Source organism: Pecten maximus, chromosome 15, assembly GCF_902652985.1.
Source record: "Pecten maximus chromosome 15, xPecMax1.1, whole genome shotgun sequence".
Lineage (NCBI taxonomy): Eukaryota > Metazoa > Mollusca > Bivalvia > Pectinida > Pectinidae > Pecten > Pecten maximus.
In genome coordinates this window covers 20400738-20425361 of record NC_047029.1, presented here as the reverse complement: position 1 = coordinate 20425361, position 24624 = coordinate 20400738, and the positions used below count along the sequence as shown (strand labels likewise).

General features: G+C 35.0%; 2 protein-coding genes and 1 non-coding gene across 3 annotated transcripts in view; 2 read left to right on the top strand and 1 right to left on the bottom strand.

Moving 5' to 3' along the window:
* Positions 1-2164: 2164 nt before the first annotated feature.
* The window catches only part of LOC117343543 (coiled-coil domain-containing protein 34-like), a 28650-nt gene continuing 6190 nt past the window's right edge, over positions 2165-24624 (bottom strand). The window contains 3 exon segments of the mRNA XM_033905935.1: positions 2165-2379; positions 17446-17717; positions 17719-17991. Of these exon segments, the coding sequence (XP_033761826.1) occupies positions 2219-2379; positions 17446-17717; positions 17719-17991 (706 nt within the window). The 3' untranslated portion in view covers positions 2165-2218.
* LOC117343542 (caldesmon-like) lies at positions 3279-14007 on the top strand. The gene is made up of 9 exons (XM_033905934.1): positions 3279-4006; positions 5843-6092; positions 9742-9914; positions 10164-10300; positions 10738-10857; positions 10955-11115; positions 11512-11712; positions 12082-12177; positions 12772-14007. Exons 2-9 carry the CDS (start codon positions 5844-5846, stop codon positions 12916-12918), a joined length of 1284 nt encoding a protein of 427 aa, XP_033761825.1. The 5' UTR covers positions 3279-4006; position 5843; the 3' UTR covers positions 12919-14007.
* Positions 22548-22621, top strand: Trnat-agu. The gene has a single exon. It is a non-coding gene; the product is annotated as a tRNA-Thr (tRNA).

The window sequence follows — 24624 nt, the reverse complement described above, 5'->3', positions numbered from 1 at the left end:
AAGCAAAGTACAATACTGAACTTTGGTTCTTTAATCTATAGTTTTAAATCAAGACTAGAAACAAAATTTCCAATGTCTTATAAAACATCTTTAACACACACTAGCAGTTATACCTTAAACAAGTTTAGGTAGTTAACTTTTCTCTCTCTCTTTCTCTCTCTCCCTCTTTCTCTCTCGCTCTCTGCAAACTGGCAAATAAAAATACAGAACTTAAAGAGCAGAAGAAAAGAAAGCTCTGCTTTTTTTCTAAAATCCATACATGTTATAGAATATAAAATGTTAATTCCAGCAAATAACATCTTCACTGAAAAAAAGACATTTCCAGGAAAAGAATATCAGTTATCAAATTAAAACTAAAATATTCTGGATATGAATGATTCTGTATATCGATCCAACTGACAAAATTAATGATAATTTTCATTTAATAAGATTTAATATATTTCAATATCGAACAAAGCAAATAAATTACATACAGATCTATAACTGCACTATCATACATACAATGCCTTGATACAAGAGTTAACTCCCTTGGCACAGATTTATCACTCATAAAAATGATGAAGAGATTCAAGTCATGCCAGAAAAGTTTCATATGGAGAAAAAATAAGAAAGAAAATCTACACAATGTACTGGTGTACATGTATCAACTAATTCAACAGCTGACATCACAAATTATATTTTTTTTTTATATAATGTTTAATCAACATGGACGGATTAAAGTTTAATTGATTTCAACACAATTGCATTATCACTGTCCCTGCGATAAGTTAACAGAAACCACTACTTCACTAAAATCATATAAAGAATCAAGAAAAAAATAAAAGGAAAAACATCACAATTTTTTTCTGCACAAATGAAAAAGTTTAACAATACAACAATTGACAAACCACAAAACCTCTTAAGTTGCCACCCATTTTTCTACTATCCATCTTTCAACGGTCATATTGTCAGGCTCTGCAGAGGTCAACATGTTTGTCCCTTAAACAGGATAAGAAATTTCGGAGAAACTACTATTTTTGTAGTTTTTAAACAGTTGATTAAAGGTGTATAGAGCTTAAATTTGATATTTTTAATCACACTGATTATTTTTGATAATTACAGACTAACTATTAAAATGTAATTTAAGTTCAACTCAGAACTCAGAAGTGAATGTTAATCAATAAATAAACCATATTTTACCGTATTTGACCTAATAAGGGTGCAGGGAGCGGGTAATTGACAGTGGGGGCACCCTTATTAAGATTAGTTATTCTGAAGTTTTATGAAACAGACTATACCTTATAGCAGAATACCCAAGGCTGTGGAAACGGTAAAATATTCAGTCATAAAAATATTCCAGATGAAGATATCTATTCATTATTATATATTAGGCTTAAACATCACTTGAATATTCCTGTAAACTTGTAAACCATTCCAGCTGATCTTTAGACCAGAGAACGTGTGTTCCACCATTTATGTTCAAATGTAACTCTTTTGTGTTCTATTTATAGACACAGGTGGTTTCCCAAATCATATCAGACATCGTTTTCTTTGACCTTATTATTGATTTACAATGTCTTTTACTAGCTTTCTGTTCTGAACAAAAGTTATTTATCAACAAGAATGAAGTCTTTTACTTTATCTTCAAAATAAAATATTATTTGTATGTGTGTTTAGTATCGGGTGCTCTTTGCACTGACATGTCATCTGTAATAGACAAAATGTGGCGAAAACTTGTGGTCCAGTACGTGACTTAATTTGCTGAAGAAAATTAAACACATAAAGTAGCAAAAACATTTCACATGAATTATTACTTTTGAACACCATTTTGACACTCAGTCAAAGATTTATTTCCTTGAAAAAAGGTAGGGGCGCCCTTATTAGGGCAGGCGCCCTTCTTAGGTCAAATACGGTAAGTCAGTTTAAGTTTATGATAGCATAAATTACTTTGATAGGAAATCTTTAACACTCAAAACTTTTACAATTTGATTCTGTTAAAAAGGAATTAAGAAGATCAATTATCCAGGAAGCTCACAGATCTCGTACCAATTAAAGTCATTTTCTTTCCAAAACAACCAACCAAAAACATTTACTTTTCAAAAACAATATCGTGCTATTGATAATGGACCCTACTAAATAGAATTTAAGGATTTCACTTGGACCGATCCAACTTATTCACTTTTATAAAACAACATGCTATGTCCTTTTCACTTTTTCAAAACAATATGCTATGTCTTTCTCAGAAGTACTTGTTAGGGTTCCATACATAATTTTTTGTCTTGCTTGATTTTGTCTTTGTTTTGGTTTTTTTCTCCATCTTCTGTCTGGGCACGGGATTGTGGTGCCATGGGATAGGGTTGTAGAATGCAGGGGGAGGGCAAGCGCTGGTGTCATGGTAACCTGTAAACAAAAACAGAACATCATGTGGTTTCCGCAGGCTAGGTTCTAGGACAGTTATCTTGAATTGTAATGACAATTTGGGAAATTTTACCACACTTTCCCTGCAATAAGTCCATGCCAGGCAATAAGTCCATGCTAGGCAATTAAGTCCATCTCAGGCAATAAGTCTATGTCAGGTAATAAGTTCATGTCAGGTAATAAGTCCATGTCAGGTAATAAGTCTGTGTCAGGTAATAAGTCCATGTCAGGGTAACAAGTCCATGTCAGGTAATCAACCCATGTCAGGTAATAAGTCCATGTCTGCCAATAAGTCCATGTCGGGTAATAAGTCCATGTCAGGCAATAAGTCCATGTCTGCCAATAAGTCCATGTCTGGTAATAAGCTCAAGTCAATACATGTCTGCTAATAAGTCCATGTCTGGCAATTCAGTAAGTCCATGATGTCTGGCAATAGGTCCATGTCTGGTAATAAGCCTATTCCTGTCATTTTACTGTATTAATCAGCAATAAGTCCATAGTACATACATATTTTTGTACAATGCATAACTTTACCATTATATATCTGTGTAATATTATATTAACAGTTTTCAAGAGAAAAAGGAACATAATGAGGTGAAATCTGGCATTTTCTCTACAGTATCTATATGTATATAAAAAAGAAAAAGAAAAAAAAGTTTACATACAGAAAAATGGACACACATGTACAGAATGTGGTAATAAAAAAAAACACTAGCTGTATAGGAATGAAGATTAATTTATAAGTAAAACTCTACAAGATATCTAGAATTGTTCATTAGACTGTTATTGATAATAATTATACATAAGGTATAATCTTATTGTTCAGAAAATGTATATATTGCTGAATTCTATCTAAGAGATATAAATATAGAAAACGAGATATATAACTACAGACTTTAATTGTCCTTTGGAAATAAACCCATAGAACTCAGTGAAAGGGTGTGAGCTGTTAGCTTGTGTTAAGATTCTTGTTATTCTTCCATATTTTATAAATAAATGTAGGAAAGGTATTCCCAGCTCATACACACCTACATTATACAAATATAAACATATGAAAGGCACTTGTTCACATATTGTGTGTTGTGAAGAAAGTTGTCTAGCCCTACTGTCAATACCACATTACACTTGAATACCAGATTCTATTGACAAACACATAATAGAGATCACTATCATTCGTCAACCAAAAGCCTTGTTATCCTTAAAATGCACACAAATCTATATATGCACCTATAGCTATAAACCTTACATAAACATATAAATTACAAATGTACCTTTCTTACTATCATAATACATGATAATTGAACACGACTATGTTATTTATTTTCTATGTTGAAACTTAACATATCCTGATATGAAGCTAACACGGGGAGAAAATATCGGGCCACAGATGACATACTACACGCTTTGCTCTTACTCTCTATTCATGCTTCAACGATTACACTGTCACCAACGTAAACAGTGTGCCTAGCGACGGTCAGGACGAGCATGTGTAAGAGCTGCTAACACCCGATTGCGATGTGATTGGACAGGCTTAAGACTTTCGGTACTGCTAGGAAATTAAGCGGCTTGTGTTTAATCTAAGACCGAAATATTGTTACCCTTTAATCAGGTAAGTGGACCTCCAGTTACAGGTAAGTCTAAGGTACAGGTTTAGTTGTGGTATCTATATCTCAGACATACGTCAGGTACGTGTCATCTAATCAGGGCTGGCCATGGTGGGAAATTATTTTAGCATGACATTAAAAACACATATAAAGCTAATGAGAGTGACAGTAATAACAATGATGATGATGATGATGATGATGAATATTGCGCATGCCTAATTACTAAATAACCACAAGAACTAAAGAAGGCTGGCATGTTATATTTACCATTAATATTTCATACAAAGGTTTCTGGTGTTTATATTAATTATTGGCCTTTCAAAATACCAGGTGTACGATATGGACCAATTAACATCCCTTCAGATTAATTAATTATATATCTCCGGGATCCCTAAATATACAGTTTGCACAGGTATACATATGATCTGTATTATCATACAAGTTTGGGTAGACTTTAGTTACAGGTAAATCAGTACAATACCATATACTATATACCATCCTGATGCTCTCAGTTACTTTGTACAGGAGCCAGGTTCAACACCAAACTGATAGCTAACCTCATGTGATGATTTTAACAGAAACTGATAGATTGATGAACAGAAGCTAATACACTACCCAGTACATTTGAAAACATCTCAATTTCTCCTTAAATGTACTGTATGATTTCTACCAAATTATGATCCAATTTGGTATTCTCAATATACAATTTGAGAATGGAAAAAGTATATGCTTATTATCTGAAATTGAACTAATAAAACCACAACATATATCACAGTTGTTGTAGAACAATGCTGATATGAGACTGGAGAACTCGTTCTAACCTTGGTAAACATATATATATATATACTGTACAATGTATCGTAGTGAAAAATCCAATGTACAAGTCTCACAGCCTATATACTGTAGTGTTACCCTGAATACAATCATTGATTTTCACCCAGTGACTATACCAATTACCGGACCAAATGGTCCTTTATCAACAGTGTGCCAGTCTAGACAGGATGTTCCGTTTATATTATCTTAACCACCGGTGATTACAACAAACATTTTCCATTGACTTTTAAATCAATTATCACTTTACACAACCACATTGTAGGTAATACATTATGAGTAATAAACAAGCTCGTGTGGATTTTTAATTTTGATTTCAAGTCTGATTTTCCTTTGTGTGAAAGCTGTTTAAATGAGCTTATATAGAGACACTAATGTACAGGGAAAATCTATATTTTGTTGTATAACTCCTGGCTAGGTATTGATTTGTATAATCATTCAGTAACTTACTACATTTATATATGGTACAGGTGTTTGCTCCCAACACTAACACTATATATAGGCATACATTAATATGGAATACCAATATGACATGGATTCACATAAAAAGTCTACAACTAGTCAGTATATACTCTCTATAAACTGAAACCTGTCTATCTTGAAGTTGGTCTATTACCAGCCAATGACAATGAGCTCAGTACTTTGCCAAAGAAATCATGAGCTCAATGGAATGTTCTACTTATACCCATGTGCAGAGTATATAAATACATACACTGTGAGAAAAAAAATATAAACATATTTGCATGGATTTAATATAATTTGATGAAGTTCTATAACATCTTTGAGATGTTTAAAGACCAGTGAAACAGCTAGTACTGATACCAGACAATTAAAGATGTATTTTATATGTAATATCCAATAGAATTTTTGTGAACCCAAAAACAACTGTTTTCTGAGGTATATAACTGGGCTATAGCAAGTCTTAATAAGTTACTAACTATATATTGTCCTAGTGTGTAACAATGAAAAATAATGAAACTGTACACTTTATAATCATCTGTATTTCCCAGAATGCAACAGGAACAGCAAACTTCCACCAATCCTGTGTCTGTACAAAAACCGTATGTGGCCCGAACCATGGGGCCCAACATTACGGCGCCACCCCCTAATACCATCGACGGGAAGTACGCTGCGGAGCACCTAGGGGGCGCTCTCACCTTGGCCCTGTCAGAGATAGCAACATGTCGACCAAATGATCCGATAGAATACCTAGCAAACTGGCTCTACAAATACAAGGCCAACTCTGACCACCATAAGCAAGTGAGTATACACTAGATATTATTGGTCAATAAATCAATTAAATCTAGAACTGGTCAATATATATTGTTTATAATAGAAACATGATTTTACTCCAATATTAGAATTTTAAATGCAGACCTTTGACAGTAATGTAGCTCTATAATAAAACATTAACAATATATATTTTTGATAATATTTAAAGTATCATTTGTATTCTAATTATTTTTCTGGAATCTGGAACAATGCAATTAAACAGAAGATTGTTTACACATGCCAATTAATGCAGAGTGTGAATGAAAAAAACATGTATATTACATCTATGAACAATAATAAGGACCTAAATATTGATAACAAGTGTCATCACAAAAGTCACAACCCTCTACCGAAACAAACAATTATTAAAGTATGCCCAGATTTAAACACACAAAACTGATTATACCATAGCCCCAACAACAAATCTAAACAGGGTTATTTAATAAAAAATAGTTCCTATACATATAAGGTTATATGTTTTTGTTCCTTAAATGTAACTCGAACAGCTAGCACTACAGTCAGTAACATACATATTTTATACTTACCATAAAAAGCTGCTGGGACTGTATAGAATAAGATTAGATAATTATATAATGATAGAGTTAATTAATCAATGTTGAGAGTTTCTGATTCAGTTACCTTTACCCCATTAATGTTGAGAGTTTCTGATTCAACTATCTTTACCTCATTAATGTTGAGAGTTTCTGATTCAACTATCTTTACCTCATTAATGTTGAGAGTTTCTGATTCAATTATCTTTACTTCATTTAAATGTTGAGAGTTTCTGATTCAACTATATTTATCTCATTAATGTTGAGAGTTTCTGTATCAATTATCTTTACCTCATTAATGTTGAGAGTTTCTGATTCAACTATCTTTACCTCATTAATGTTGAGAGTTTCTGATTCAATTATCTTTACCTCATTGATGTTGAGAGTTTCTGATTCAATTATATTTACCTCATTAATGTTGAGAGTTTCTAATTCAACTATATTTACCTCATTAATGTTGAGAGTTTCTGATTCAATTATCTTTACCTCATTAATGTTGAGAGTAACTGATTCAATTATCTTTACCTCATTGATGTTGAGAGTTTTATTCAATTATATATATATTTACCTCATTAATGTTGAGAGTTTCTGATTTAATTATCTAGACTGTGAACATATTATTATGACAAAGCAGGCCAACTAATACGGTGTGTTCCCTGAACGCCTACATATTTAGAACAATAGGCAGAGACATCAAAGGGAGGGTAATTATAGTCTGTTTCATACATGTTCTGTATTTACCAAGATATTTTACCTGTAGAAATCATTTGACAACTAAAGAAAACCAAAACACAAGCATATCAATTTGAAAAATTCTATAATATAGTATTAATCACATTGATATAGATAAGTTATACAAAAGTTAAGAACATTAGAATTCTGCAAGTTAATATATCTTTTCATAATTTGAAAACGACATTATCAGAATCTTTATTATAAATTGAGAACTACAATTATACACGTTAATGTAAATTTACACATTTTGATAGGAATAACATCATTAGAATCTTAATTATATAGAGCACTAGAAATGTACATGTATGCTAATTTAAAGATACACAGTTTGAAATATCACTATTATAATCATAGAATATTACATGTATATAATATCACATATTTTGGTAGGACTATTAGAATCTTACATTATGTTTATATAATATAATGTTATACAACGGACAAAATTGAAATCAATGAATATACACAGAAAACTGTAACAGGCATGCAAATACATGTATACATGTACACAGTTGGAACAAATCTACAAATTTATTATCACAGTGTAGTACAATACAAATACGATAAAGCACTGTCCATGTTACATCAGTACAACCTTGTCCATGTTACATCAGTACAACCTTGTCCATGTTACATCAGTACAACCTTGTCCATGTTACATCAGTACAACCTTGTCCATGTTACATCAGTACAACCTTGTCCAAAATGTTACATCAGTACAACCTAAGTGAAGAAATTCGGAGGCTGCGTCGGTGTAGGATATTATATGGTTCTCCAGTCTCTGTTTCTGAAGGACAAGGCGAGTGTCAATGTTTCTGTATTTCCTGGGTCGGGGTCCAGCGCAACGTTGAAGTCTAGTTATCTCATTAGTAGCCTGGCTGTATGTCCTTGAATGTCCATATAATTGTGAAGATGTTAGGATGTGTATGGTGTACAATCTTTTTGAGTTTCCCGTGCCAGGCTTCTAAGTGGTTGGTCGTCCTTCAGGTCCGTCGTGGTCGTAGTGGTTCCCAACTGTTTCCACCTCTATCCACTGGTCAACAATGTAGTCTGTGAATGGCGTAACGTCAATGTGTAGGTCAGCTTCCTGGATGTCCTCTTACGTCTTCTACTTGGTGTAGTGGTACAAGTGGCAATACAGCTGTGCGGCGAACCAGTCTCCTATAGTGTCGTCGTTGCATGGGGTGAAATGGAAAAGCATCCCTTGATGTTGGTCCCCGGGAAGACGGTGAAGAGTCTGTCCCGATGTTGATGGTGTACATCTGTCTCATAACCTATTCCTAATAAAGTTAAAGTCTAACTGAGTATTAGCCAAAGATGGTAATAACGGTATGAGTACAAACAGTGGAATGATAAGTCCTGATGATAATTTTGAAGTTGATATAGATACATACATGTACATGTAGCTTCGGTTTTAATATCCAAGTGTCACGCCATCCGTAGCCTGGGTTACATTAACACAGCTCATCATTTTTACTGATCTCAGTAAAGTGAGCGGTTTTTACTTAACAACATCATTATCTTCAGTTATCAGATATCAGGTATCAGAGAGGCGTTCAAATGAGAAAAAAGAACATTTTGATTATAACTTGTATTAAGGAAAAAAGAAAAGTATTTGATATAATTTTTAGTTTGATGAAATTGATAGAATTATCAAAAGGTATTTTATGATATCAATTTCATTGAATTATTAATAAATATTAATTTCAATGAATTATCAATAAATATCAATTTCAACGAATCATTTATAAATACTAATTTGTTAATTATTGATATTTAATAATTTGATCATTATTAAATTGTTTAAATAAGTATTGACAATTATCATGTGCATAGTTAATTCCAATATATTGTATTTTTGTGCAGTATATTCATTGAATATTGACATTTGATTTTGATGAAAAATTCAATGAAAATTACAGGTAACATACACAGGTAAAACACAGGTAACAAAAGTGACTTCACCAGAACAGACTATAATTACTGTACAAACATAGCCAGTAGGGTGTTATTTCAAAATGTAGGCGTTCAGGGAATCAGCCACTAATACATTGAGTTAATCAATGTGGTACTTGTAAGTTATATAGAGGCATAAATGATGTAACAGCCACAATTCACCAAGGATTACATATTTCATTGTTAAATTAAATTATTACCCATTATGGTCTTGGGTGGTTTTTTTTTTATTTTAGTTTTAAATATATATGGTAGCATCCAAGAGTCTTTGCTGTCTTATTATATGCTGTCATATGCATACAATCAACCTGATATTTGTACAATAGTCTTTGAATTTTATGCCACCAACTACGACCATATAATATAAGGTACAAAATATATGATGTTACATACAGCAACTGGCAGAAGCCAAACAGCTGGAGAAAGAGGAAGCTGAGATGGTAAAGGAACGTGAGTGGAAGGAGAGAAGACAGGCAGAACAAAGACAGATGGAGCAAGAGGCAAGAGAGAAGGCAGAGAAGGAGGAAGAGGAACGAAGGAAGAGAGAGCAAGAGGATTTACAGAGAAAGTGAGTGCAAGGCTAGATGAATATACAAGATAGTAATGTGTCAATGGAAAACATATTCAGAGGGAGGGTAAAGAAAATTCTGAAGGACTTGAATTGGAGGTACAGTATGATATTTGTCTACAATTCTATAGTCCATATTTTCATATTAGAATCCTTTTACGGTAGATTTCAATGTAACGGTTTCATTTAACAATGTCAATATTACCAGTGTTTCATTAAGCATGAGGATGTGTGATTATTTGATTACAGAGCAAAGGAAGCTGCCCTGGCCCAAAGACCAAACCTGGAGACTTTGAAGGAGGAGGAAGGTGAGGAAGATGCTGAACGAGGGAGGGAAAAAGACTTCACAGGACAGACAGAGTTACACAGACTGGCCTCAATGCCAGGTATGTATAGGGGTGGAGATCTAGAGAGAGGCTTACAGTATACTGGTATGGGTATGGGTCAGGTTTCTTTCAGAGAAGACAGACATTATTACAAATGGCCTATCTACGCCAGGTATATTTCGGGTATAGGTATAGAGATGTAGTGTTGGGGAGGGGAGAGGGGGCAATGTGACAGAGGATAAACAGAGTTACAGTGACAGGTGGCCGATATCCTAAATCAGGTGATGAACTGGGGGATTCATTGATGACTTTTTGTCGATAAACAGGGTTTCATAAAAAAAACAGGAAAGAGAAAAGGTGAAATGAAACCTGTAAAGGTATGCATAGGCTAGGACACGATATGAGGACATCTAAAGATGGGTTGGGGACACTTGTACATCTTAAAGAAATACAATATAACCAGTTATAACCACTTGAAGAAAACTCTTTTCCTTCAGATTCAGCCCTATTGTCAGTGTTAAACATGGGATACAGTCTGGCTGAGAGGAATGGAAACAACCAAACCCCTAGGGAGGTAGCTATGGAGAAAGGTTACCAGGACCATGTTGATACCATAGGTAAGATTGACAACTGGGATTCTTTTGGAGATAATAGAAATACTGCTTTTTCACAAATTTTCAAATTTTGATATGTTTATGGTCCAAAATATTTCAGATGAGTTCGTGCAAAGCCTTGTTGAGAATGAAAAGTTTAAAGAGTTAGAGAAACTCTTATTGGATGGTTATGATCAATGGGAGGTTGTGTTACAAAACATCAAGGCTAAAGAACCATCAGAGGGCATCATCAGGTTTATGGATTCCATTGCCGACTATCAGGTAAGTTCTGCAAATTAATTAACCCATTTATATATTTGATAATCAAACTAATGTTGACTATTTCTATGTTAAACAACACAAAATAAAACTAGAAAATGTCTGTTAGACATAAATGCCCCTGCTGCTACTTGACACCCTAAAACACAGTTTGGTGAGGATCACATCAGCAGCTCCTGAGATTAACTATAGCTATTAAGTTACAATGCATCGGGACGGGACAGGATGGGACGGGACAGGACGGGATGGGACGGGACTGACATGGGTAACACTATATATGTGCCCCCCAATTTCATGGCGGAGGCATAAAAAAATCCCTTTCTCATTACCAAGCAGCTTTAACTATATCATTATTATATATATATATATATATAAATGGAATACTTTTTTCCATTTTAGGAGAGGATAAGTGCAGTACTACGGGCAGCCCAGACTGGTGTTGTACGTGACCTACAACAGGCATTAGAACGGAGGAGTCTTGCTACAGCCAGAGACAAAAGTGGACAGGGCCCCTTACACATAGCGGTACTAGCCAACCAATCAGACGCTGTCCAGTATATTGCCACAAACTTCCCAGAAACGCTCAAAGCTAGAGATAATGTAAGTGTTACAGTAAGATCTATACAGTATTTAAGATCTTGGCTATTAAGTCAAAAAAATATTCCGAACAGACTTCCATACAGGGTTTCAGAAAAGAACAGCTCACAGTCTAGTGTGTAGAGAGAAATGGGGACAATGTCAAACCTTTATTGGCAGGCAGCAACTAATTGAAAAGTTCAAACTCGATTGAGGCAAGTGTTGGTTTTATATATAATGCAGTCTTGTGAATATTGTTCTATTCATTGGACTCGGCTGTAGCAAGTGGCACTTTCTCTTAAATGTACTTCATAAATTTTGAACACTTCATAATCTTTATTGATATAAATCTGTCGCAAACTCCGAGTCCTATAATGAAAATTTTGTTGATAGATGTACCGCACACCGCTTCACTACGCCATGGCACTGTCAGAAGATCTTGCCCAAATCCTCACAGAAAATGGAGCAAATGTTAAAGTGAAAGATGCAGTAAGTATTCTATATATTAAGGTCTTTCCACTCACTAATCTGTTTAAAATGTTATCATTGAACAATTTCAGTCAAAATCAAGCTGAGGTTTACTTGATGTCCCATAGATCTAAGAGATTAATATTTAGATTGGACTTTTTTTTAAGCTTACGGACTTACTGAGATCTAATCTTTAAACCGTTATTATTAATCAAACATTATTCTCATCAACTTAACAGAAAATTATTAATAAAACATTAAACTCTGTTGAGGCAGGTGTTTGTTAGAAAAAACATTCAGGTAAATAATGGAATATTTTTATTATCGGATTCTGAGACTGCAGTAAGAAAATTTGTAAGCAGAACCTACTTTTATACCCAATTTTCTAATAGTGCTGTGCATGTACAATGTATTTTCTTTCATTAATCCTTCCTAACCTGAATTTTGATATTCACATTCTGTCTTTATAACCCACAAGAAATATTTACATCTTGCTTTTCATAAAAAAATATATCACAATACCTTTTTTTATAAAAAAAATATATCACAATACCTTAAGTCATATCAAATCATCAACATGTGCTCTTCGAATTCATGTATTGTTTTCTTGTTCAGAAACAGAAAGTTGCTGCCTATTATAAAGAGAATCCCAGTGATATCGAGACATTACAGCGTTCCCTTCCCCCGATAGAGGAAAGTCAAGGTCAAATGGAAACTACGCAGCAGAGTGAACAAGGTCAAGGACAACAGGAAGAGGAATAAAATGAACAAAGATATTTAAATTGCAGGATGAATTTAGACCATACTAGTGACATTGGAGAACATTTCGATATGTGGAGGCCATGTGCAAAACTTGAATAACATGTCACCAATTTGTAGTCAATTTAAACTTTGAAGGAGTCTGAAAAGCTGAATTTACTTTTATAAAACAGAAATGCAAGGAGGAAAAACCTGTGGAGTCAACAGTGCTGAAAGATACATTTATATACAAATGTAGATATTGTTTTCGAATTTCGATCCACACTTTTATTTTCCGATAACACTCTATGTAATATGATATAGTTAGCTGTTGGTTGCATGATCATGAGAGGACCCTGGTGATCATTTACATGTAATTACTTAAACTCTAGGGGGACGATATACTTGTTATTTTTTATTTCATTAGAAATCGACAAATTTCAAGAAAACTATACAACATACACGTGCATAAATTTTAATTTCTTCATTTTCTACCAAAACTATTGAATTATAAATTATCTTTTGGGTTTAAAATTTTTTTTGAAAAAGGGAGGTCATGATATAAGTATTTTGGTGATGAATTTGTCTACCATATATATTATCTCATGACCTATATACATAAACTACCAGCTCAGGGATGGCAGATCTTCAACAATATCTTGTCTGTATCTACGCATAATAGCCAGTGTTGTATGTTGATATTGAACATTTGTTAATTTTAGGAAGTCTTGAAAAGTAAACATCCACAAAAGATTTCTTGTGGAACTAAGTACAATACATATGATTTCAATTCACAGTGAAAATGACAATGTCAATGCTTCAAGCACATATAACTGTAACATGACATCAATACTAAGCTAATTAGAGTGGATATATCTAACAGTGATATATATATATATACACAGTATCTCTCATCTAGATCTATATACGATCAATGATATTTTAGAATTGTAGAATTAAACTAATTAATTCTGTTTGGTTATTAGAATATAGATATTATTGACTAGGTTTTTGTTTACTGCTGATGTTAAATAAATTGCACAAATTTGAATTCTTTCAATGATTCATTTGTTTTTTGTTATGCACAAATCTACATTATTAATGAATAAATATTAAGCTCCAAGATCTTGTAGTTATTTATTTCTTAGAAACAAACAAAGTAAGGACCACAGTTAACGTTATATAAATGCATATCCATATCTTGGTATTTGTTGGGTGCTAATCAACGACCACTTACGTATACAATTTGTATGTATACATATTTTTTCACAAATTTGTGAAAATTAAAATTTAATTCCAATAAACTTGATTTGATGTATACCTGTACTTATAACAATTACATTGAGTGTTAATTACCAAGATTGATCTACACATTTTTTTTATAGCATCAAGGAGAGTACATCTCAAACATACCGGGTAATAATATTGTATAATTATAATGTAAATTTGGAACAGGCAAAAATGTTAAAGTCTTTATATACTTCTAACTGGATACCAAACTCCTTTGGCAACAGTGAAGCCATTAAAAAAATACACAGTCTAATATCAGTATACTATTTTAGATTTCTTGGTCCAGAGACGTATTCACCAAATTAGGCATATCCCTTTTATCAATAATAAAAGAATAAAGACATTTCAGCAGTGACGTAATGTCATTTTGCTAGAGTTAGCTAGGCGTACCCCCAGCCAAGTAGTACAAACTAGTGTAACCTCTGACCTTCAAAAACAAATACACGCAGAATACAACAATACGGAAGGATTAAGACGCATTGATGACAACACAATGGACAGATTTGAGATGGCTGGATGACAAAAATATATAGAATTATATGTACATCATATATGTCAAAGCAGTCACAAAATGACTCACAACTAAACAATGTCTTATATATACAGTGTATTAACAAATCAAATGAACACAAAGTCAACAAACAAAATATTGAACAAGATTAGGTCAACTTAAAAACAATATAACTTGATTAACCATAACCCGGCCACAACTCTAGATCTGCTCAAACTAATTAATTACCTGATGATTTGACAATCGCAGATCGAGCTAAAAGGATGGAGTACATATAACCTGATTTAATAACAATATAAACAATGGTAATTATGGTAACGTGATCCAGATTGGTTTGTATTGATTTTCAGTATATTATGATCATTCATGATCAGTAATGCATATCTCTGGTGTTTTTGAACAACATCAAATATTTCAATGAATATTAACTTTTCGAGTTTCACACTTGTTAGAACGATTTTATTACTTTCAATATATTTTAAATAATTATATCTGATCATGTATTCTATCTTCTTTTTCTTACATGTAACCTGGCAGATCATCCACTATATATTATCATGTTATACCAGACGGTAAATGATATATATCTCGGTTTCCCTGCTTTCTATAGGTAGCTCAATATAGGTATAATGAGCACAGACGAAAAATTAATACAAACTGACTATAACAGGTTTGCCACCACACATTTTGTTGTTAGACTACAAACAGTGGGCAAAAGAAGAACACACCCCAGATGTTACATAACATAATATATACTAGTTGCTAACTACGCTGCAAACCTATCTAAATTACCTGCGAGTTTTACATATATTATTCTTTATCTGATATTGATAAAAAAAAAATCGCTTATCAATTAACCTGAAATGTTACCCAAGTATTCCTTTACCAGATGTTTTCTTGGAAAATCACTTATTAATTAACCTGTGAGTTTACCTAGTTTACCTGACTACTTGTTTACCAGATGTTTACCTGGAAAATCACTTATTAATTTACCTGTGAGTTTACCCAGATTACATGACTACTTGTTTACCAAATTCAAATTCATTTATTATCTCAACACCTATACAGGTATACAGAGATAGACTACAAAATACAATACGTGTAAATTTACAATAATATGAAATTTGGTGAATATGCGTGGATATACAGAGGGATGAAAGTATCATAAAGATGTGAACTTATATTTGAATTAAAATATCTACTCAGGGGAACATACGAAATTGATTTTTTTGATAAAGTTACATAACTTTTTTAAGGAAGAGAGTTTACCAGATGTTTACCTGGCAAATCACTCCTGATCACTTGGAAGCAAATTAAACTAGATCTGGTACATCGCTTGATAAATCTACCACACATTTAATAGATTAGTGTGTTTACCAGATTACCTGACATAAATACTTGTTTAACAGCAGGTAGGATATATCTTGAAAAACTTACCTCCATGTTTACCCAGAAAGTTACCAGACATTTCACTTATTTACCAGAGTTTTACACAGCAAACCACTTACAAATACACCTGCATGCACATGCTTACCCAGAAAGTTACCTGTCATGCATGCAACTCATTTACCAGACATTTACCAAGCAAACAACTTATCAGCTGCATGCTTATACAAAAGGTTATTAAAGGATTCTATAATTACCTTATACAGTTTTTTTTACCTGGTAAATCACTTACCCACAGGTTCACCTAGAACGTTATACCTGACATGAATGTATTACTCACCGGTCAGTTTACCAGAGGTGTATCTCACCTAGAATGTTATACCTGACGTGAATGTATTACTCACCGGTCAGTTTACCAGAGGTGTATCTCACCTAGAACGTTATACCTGACATGAATGTATTACTCACCGGTCAGTTTACCAGAGGTGTATCTCACCTAGAACGTTATACCTGACATGAATGTATTACTCACCTGTCAGTTTACCAGAAGTGTATCTCACCTAGAACGTTATACCTGACATGAATGTATTACTCACCGGTCAGTTTACCAGAGGTGTATCTCACCTAGAACGTTATACCTGACATGAACGTATTACTCACCGGTCAGTTTACCAGAGGTGTATCTCACCTAGAACGTTATACCCGACATGAATGTATTACTCACCGGTCAGTTTACCAGAGGTGTATCTCACCTAGAACGTTATACCTGACATGAATGTATTACTCACCGGTCAGTTTACCAGAGGTGTATCTCACCTAGAACGTTATACCTGACGTGAATGTATTACTCACCGGTCAGTTTACCAGAGGTGTATCTCACCTAGAACGTTATACCTGACATGAATGTATTACTCACCGGTCAGTTTACCAGAGGTGTATCTCACCTAGAACGTTATACCTGACATGAATGTATTACTCACCGGTCAGTTTACCAGAGGTGTATCTCACCTAGAACGTTATACCTGACGTGAATGTATTACTCACCGGTCAGTTTACCAGAGGTGTATCTCACCTAGAACGTTATACCTGACATGAATGTATTACTCACCGGTCAGTTTACCAGAGGTGTATCTCACCTAGAACGTTATACCTGACATGAATGTATTACTCACCTGTCAGTTTACCAGAAGTGTATCTCACCTAGAACGTTATACCTGACATGAATGTATTACTCACCGGTCAGTTTACCAGAGGTGTATCTCACCTAGAACGTTATACCTGACATGAACGTATTACTCACCGGTCAGTTTACCAGAGGTGTATCTCACCTAGAACGTTATACCCGACATGAATGTATTACTCACCGGTCAGTTTACCAGAGGTGTATCCAAAGCTGTTGGGAACTGACTTGGGTCTGTTGGCTGCCTTCTGACTCCACTCCTTGTACTTCTCCTCTGCTTTCCTCTGTTTCTCAGCCTGCTCTTGCTCCTTCTCCTGGCGTTTATGTCGTTCCTTCCGTTCATTTTCCCGCAGTGACTTGTTTTTTTCTGCCTTCCACTTTTTAAACTCTATCTCAGCTTTCTCAGAAATGCTTTTCTCCTTTTCAGCTTTCATGTTTTCCTCCATTTTCACTTCGTTGCTGTTCCATTTTTTTGCGTATTTTTGCTCTTTCTTGTTTTTCTGCTAACCATTTTCTACGATTTTCTTCTACTTTCTCTTGGTTCTTTTCTTTCATTTGTTTCTCCTCCTCTAGTTTCTGTTTCTGTTCTTTCTTTTCCATGGCTTTTTGCTTACGTGACTTGCGTTCGGATTTTGTCTTTGAGATAAGCCATTTTTCCCACGGTGACAGTTTTTCTTCAACACTTTCTGTAACTTCTGTATATGTACTTTCATCATAATCTGCCAACTTCCTGAAAATATAGTAAAAAAAAATTCATTAATTTAAAATGAAGAATATAAATGAGTTTGAGCTCCATCACAGCTAGACAAATGCTCATCTGTCTTTTGATATATATCTGAACATAAGATTTTGACATGTATATATATATTATCCAATATCTGATCCTATAATTATAATATAAGTTTGTCGTGTTGTTCAGTTACTCATTAATTCACCAAAATGGTTTTTTTTTCAAACAAAATGTGTAAGACTATTATTGGTTGTTTTAAGGTTACTACTTCACTTCAGCAGAATTCAAATATTTTGCAAACATACATTTGTGTATCCCATCTACATGAAAAAATTTAGCTCACAAAAAACCCCTTCCCTCCATCTCACCAACACTCCTAAAGCACACATCACCACTTTTTATATGTACGTAATTTATAGATATATTAAAACAAACAATGTACTCCTCCACCCCATATAACACCAGTATATATAATATATCCCCCTCCCCATATAGCACCAGTATATATAATATATCCCCCTCCCCATATAGCACCAGTATATACAATATATCCCCCTCCCCATATAACACCAGTATATACAATATATCCCCCTCCCCATATAGCACCAGTATATATAATATATCCCCCTCCCCATATAGCACCAGTATATATAATATATCCCCCTCCCCATATAACACCAGTATATATAATATATCCCCCTCCCCATAGAGCACCAGTATATATAATATATCCCCCTCTCCATATAGCACCAGTATATACAATATATCCCCCTCCCCATATAGCACCAGTATATACAATATATCCCCCTCCCCATATAGCACCAGTATATATAATATCTCCCCCTCCCCATATAACACCAGTATATATAATATATCCCCCTCCCCATATAACACCAGTATATATAATATCTCCCCCTCCCCATATAGCACCAGTATATATAATATATCCCCCTCCCCATATAACACCAGTATATATAATATATCCCCCTCCCCATATAGCACCAGTATATATAATATCTCCCCCTCCCCATATAGCACCAGTATATATAATATATCCCCCTCCCCATATAGCACCAGTATATATAATATCTCCCCCTCCCCATATAGCACCAGTATATATAATATCTCCCCCTCCCCATATAGCACCAGTATATATAATATCTCCCCCTCCCCATATAGCACCAGTATATATAATATCTCCCCCTCCCCATATAGCACCAGTATATATAATATATCCCCCTCCCCATATAGCACCAGTATATATAATATCTCCCCCTCCCCATATAGCACCAGTATATATAATATCTCCCCCTCCCCATATAGCACCAGTATATATAATATATCCCCCTCCCCATATAGCACCAGGATTATAAGACTCTTTCATATGTGTATATGTAGGATAGGGATATTCCACCTGAGGGGTCACAAAATGTGGTGAAACCCAGGCTTTGCCGAGGGTTTTACCACATTTTGTGATCCCGAGGGAGGAATATCCCTATCCTACATACACACATAATGCAAGAGTCTTTTTCTCTCATATCATTACCGAATTTCTGGCGAAAGTGTCCTTCAGCCATCCATTTTCTTCAATTTTTTAATTTCTTTATTTGACGTTTTTACTAAATATACTTGTGATATTCTGAAAGATCATACCCTATTTTGACAAACTATGTTTGCACACAAATTTCATTCATTTTGTGGTTAAGTGATGAAGGAATGAACAATTCACCGATAAAAATTACCGTAACTTGACCGACTTTTACGTGGCCGTGATCAAATTGTCAACATCCGAGAAAAAGAAGTTCTATCAACAATACTGAAAGCCAACGCTGAAATGAGTTTTCCAACTTCACATATAATTTGATTTGCACCTCGACATATTTAATCATTTCACAGAACACACTGTACTTTTAAATGTCAAGTCAATTTTTTTTTTATAAAATATATACTACGTCACTGCATGACGTCACGACTGTCATTGGAATTCCATTCATAGTTCAAGGATATTGAGAGTGATGTCGATCTCGATCGCCATGACGCGGCGATGTTTCGTGGCTGGTAATTTTAAATTCACTGTGATTTTGGCAACTTCGTGTGTGAACCAGCGAACAGTGACTCTATACGAGTATTCAATCTTTTCTGTGACATAGGATTATATGTGTTCAACCGGTTGTCTTGATGGAATGACGAAGGTAGGTCAGTCGATAGGCTAACGATGATCATATTGAAAGGCTAGGATTGCAGTTAGTTTTAATGGTTACTCTACACAAATATAGACTCTGAGTTACAATTAAAATAAATATTTTTATATGAACATCGAGGGGTGTCATTTTTACCTAATGTTCGTTCATTTAAGAGCCAATTCCCAACTTCCAAATACACAGGTTACTGAGTAGGCCTAACAGTTACTGACAGTACCGTAGAGTAAACAAATTCCAGGGCCCCCTGCTGACGCAAACGGAACCGTTTCATAGGTTTTGACGTTTGACATTTAAAAAAAAAAAAATTTTTATGTATGGCTTTTATTTTACTTCCTGTCATTGCCAGGTGATTGTGTGTACATGTGTTTACATGTTTTTAATGACAAATGACAAATCTGTCTGGTAGGCAAGTCTGTATTGTACTGTAACTGTTACAACAGGCCTGTAGGCGTAGTCTGTTTGTTACAGTAACAGAGTTATATGTTCGCTCAGATGAAATGTCTAATCGTTTAACCGTGAAGCCCTATTGATTTACTGCTGATATGATATATATTTATCTAAGAATGTATGTATTTTTATAGTTAAGTCCAACGTTTCAAAACCGACACCGACGATAAGGACTGTCGGATGTGAACACAAACAGACGACGTTGTGAGAGTTGTCCCCCTTGAACGCAGATTAATCCGCGCGCGTGAAATGCTATGTAAGATAGATTTATCTTACATAGCTATCTTACATGGACAAACTCTATCCAACATGGCGAGATATGAGAGAAATATAATATATCCCCCTCCCCATATAACACCAGTACATGTATATACAATATATCCCCCTCCCCATATAACACCAGTATATACAATATATCCCCCTCCCCATATAACACCAGTATATACAATATATCCCCCTCCCCATATAGCAGCAGTATATACAATATCTCCCCCTCCCCATATATCACCAGTATATATACAATATATCCCCCTCCCCATATAGCACTAGTATATACAATATATCCCCCTCCCCATATAGTACTAGTATATATACAATATATCCCCCTCCCCATATAACACCAGTATACACAATATATCCCCCTCCCCATATATCATCAGTACATACAATATATCCCCCTCCCCATATAGCACCAGTATATACAATATATCCCCCTCCCCATATAGTACTAGTATATACAATATATCCCCCTCCCCATATAGTACTAGTATATACAATATATCTCCCTCCCCATATAGCACTAGTATATATAATATATCCCCCTCCCCATATAGTACTAGTATATACAATATATCCCCCTCCCCATATAGTACTAGTATATATACAATATATCCCCCTCCCCATATAGTACTAGTATATATACAATATATCCCCCTCCCCATATAGTACTAGTATATACAATATATCCCCCTCCCCATATATCAGCAGTATATACAATATATCCCCCTCCCCATATAGCACTAGTATATACAATATATCCCCCTCCCCATATAACACCAGTATATACAATATATCCCCCTCCCCATATAGTACTAGTATATATATACAATATATCCCCCTCTCCATATAGTACTAGTATATACAATATATCCCCCTCCCCATATAGCACCAGTATATATAATATATCTCCCTGATCCCCATATAGAACCAGTATATATACAATATATCCCCCTCTCCATATATATAACACCAGTATATACAATATATTTCCCTCCCCATATAGCACCAGTATATACAATATATCCCCCTCCCCATATAACACCAGTATATACAATATATCTCCCTCCCCATAGAGCACCAGTATATACAATATATCCCCCTCCCCATATAACACCAGTATATACAATATATCCCCCTCCCCATATAGCACCAGTATATACAATATATCTCCCTCCCCATATTGCACCAGTATATACAATATTTCCCCCTCCCCATATAGCACCAGTATATACAATATGTCTCCCTCCCCATATAACATCAATATATACAATATATCCCCCTCCCCATATAACACCAGTATATACAATATATCCCCCTCCCCATATAGTACTAGTATATATACAATATATCCCCCATCTCATATATAGCTCCAGTATATACAATATTTATATGTAAACATATATCCCCCATTGATATAGCACCTATAATTACATAGAATGTTCATTCATGTGTATGATATAACCATTAGTCCCATACAGAGGTATGTACCTATACACTGTACATGTGGAGTGTAACTCAAAGAGACAGTATAGTCTATATCTAGACTCTACCTATAAAGATCAATACAGATTATATATAGGCACAGTGGTCAGGCTTAAACAAGTCTTATCTACAGTCCACAGATCACAAGGCTCCATAGCTCAGTTGGTTAGAGCGCCAGTCTAGTAAACTGGAGGTCGAGGGTTCGACTCCCCCTGGAGCCTTTTTATATTTTTTTTTTCTTTCAAGACTTTTTGTAAAATTAGCTGTATTATACATCTCATAACAAATATTGTAAGGATATTTACATCATTTTAAGGAATATAATAATAAATTTAATAGTTTTAGCAGCTGATATCAAGGATTCAATGTAATGAGTTGGAAATCTACTTCAAGTTCCAAGAAAGATTGAATTTTTTTGATTGGCAGTTGAGAAAAAAACGTTGTTTAATAACTGTGATAATTGTTAACAACCAGGTATGTACGTATATCCGGGCCATACCCCTTATAAATTTATGTACCAATTGCAACATCACTGGGATAATTGTTAACTACCCGGGCCATACCTGTAATGTACCAACATCACTGTGATAATTGTTAACTACCCGGGCCATACCTGTTATGTACCAACATCACTGTGATAACTGTTAACTACCTGGACCATACCTGTAATGTACCAACATCACTGTGATAATTGTTAACTACCTGGGCCATGCCTGTAATGTACCAACATCACTGTGATAATTGTTAACTACCCAGGCCGTATCCGTAATGTACCAACATCACTGTGATAACTGTTAACTACCTGGGCCATACCTGTAATGTACCAACATCACTGTGATAACTGTTAACTACCTGGGCCATACCTGTAATGTACCAACATCACTGTGATAACTGTTAACTACCCGGGCCATACCTGTAATGTACCAACATCACTGTGATAATTGTTAACTACCCGGGCCATACCTGTAATGTACCAACATCACTGTGATAACTGTTAACTACCTGGGCCATGCCTGTAATGTACCAACATCACTGTGATAATTGTTAACTACCTGGGCCATACCTGTAATGTACCAACATCACTGTGATAACTGTTAACTACCTGGGCCATACCTGTAATGTACCAACATCACTGTGATAACTGTTAACTACCCGGGCCATGCCTGTAATGTACCAACATCACTGTGATAACTGTTAACTACCCGGGCCATACCCGTAATGTACCAACATCACTGTGATAATTGTTAACTACCCGGGCCGTACCCGTAATGTACCAACATCACTGTGATAACTGTTAACTACCCAGGCCATGCCTGTAATGTACCAACATCACTGTGATAACTGTTAACTACCCGGGCCATACCCGTAATGTACCAACATCACTGTGATAATTGTTAACTACCCGGGCCATATCCGTAATGTACCAACATCACTGTGATAACTGTTAACTACCCGGGCCGTATCCGTAATGTACCAACATCACTGTGATAATTGTTAACTACCCGGGCCGTATCCGTAATGTACCAACATCACTGTGATAATTGTTAACTACCCGGGCCATATATACCTGTAATGTACCAATATCACTGTGATAATTGTTAACTACCCGGGCCATATATACCTGTAATGTACCAATATCACTGTGATAATTGTTAACTACCCGGGCCATATATACCTGTAATGTACCAACATCACTGTGATAACTGTTAACTACCCAGGCCATACCTGTAATGTACCAACATCACTGTGATAATTGTTAACTACCCGGGCCATGCCTGTAATGTACCAACATCACTGTGATAACTGTTAACTACCCGGGCCATACCTGTAATGTACCAACATCACTGTGATAATTGTTAACTACCCAGGCCATGCCTGTAATGTACCAACATCACTGTGATAATTGTTAACTACCTGGGCCATACCTGTAATGTACCAACATCACTGTGATAATTGTTAACTGCCCGGGCCGTATCCGTAATGTACCAACATCACTGTGATAACTGTTAACTACCCAGGCCATACCTGTAATGTACCAACATCACTGTGATAATTGTTAACTACCTGGGCCGTATCCGTAATGTACCAACATCACTGTGATAATTGTTAACTACCTGGGCCATATATACCTGTAATGTACCAACATCACTGTGATAACTGTTAACTACCCAGGCCATACCTGTAATGTACCAACATCACTGTGATAATTGTTAACTACCTGGGC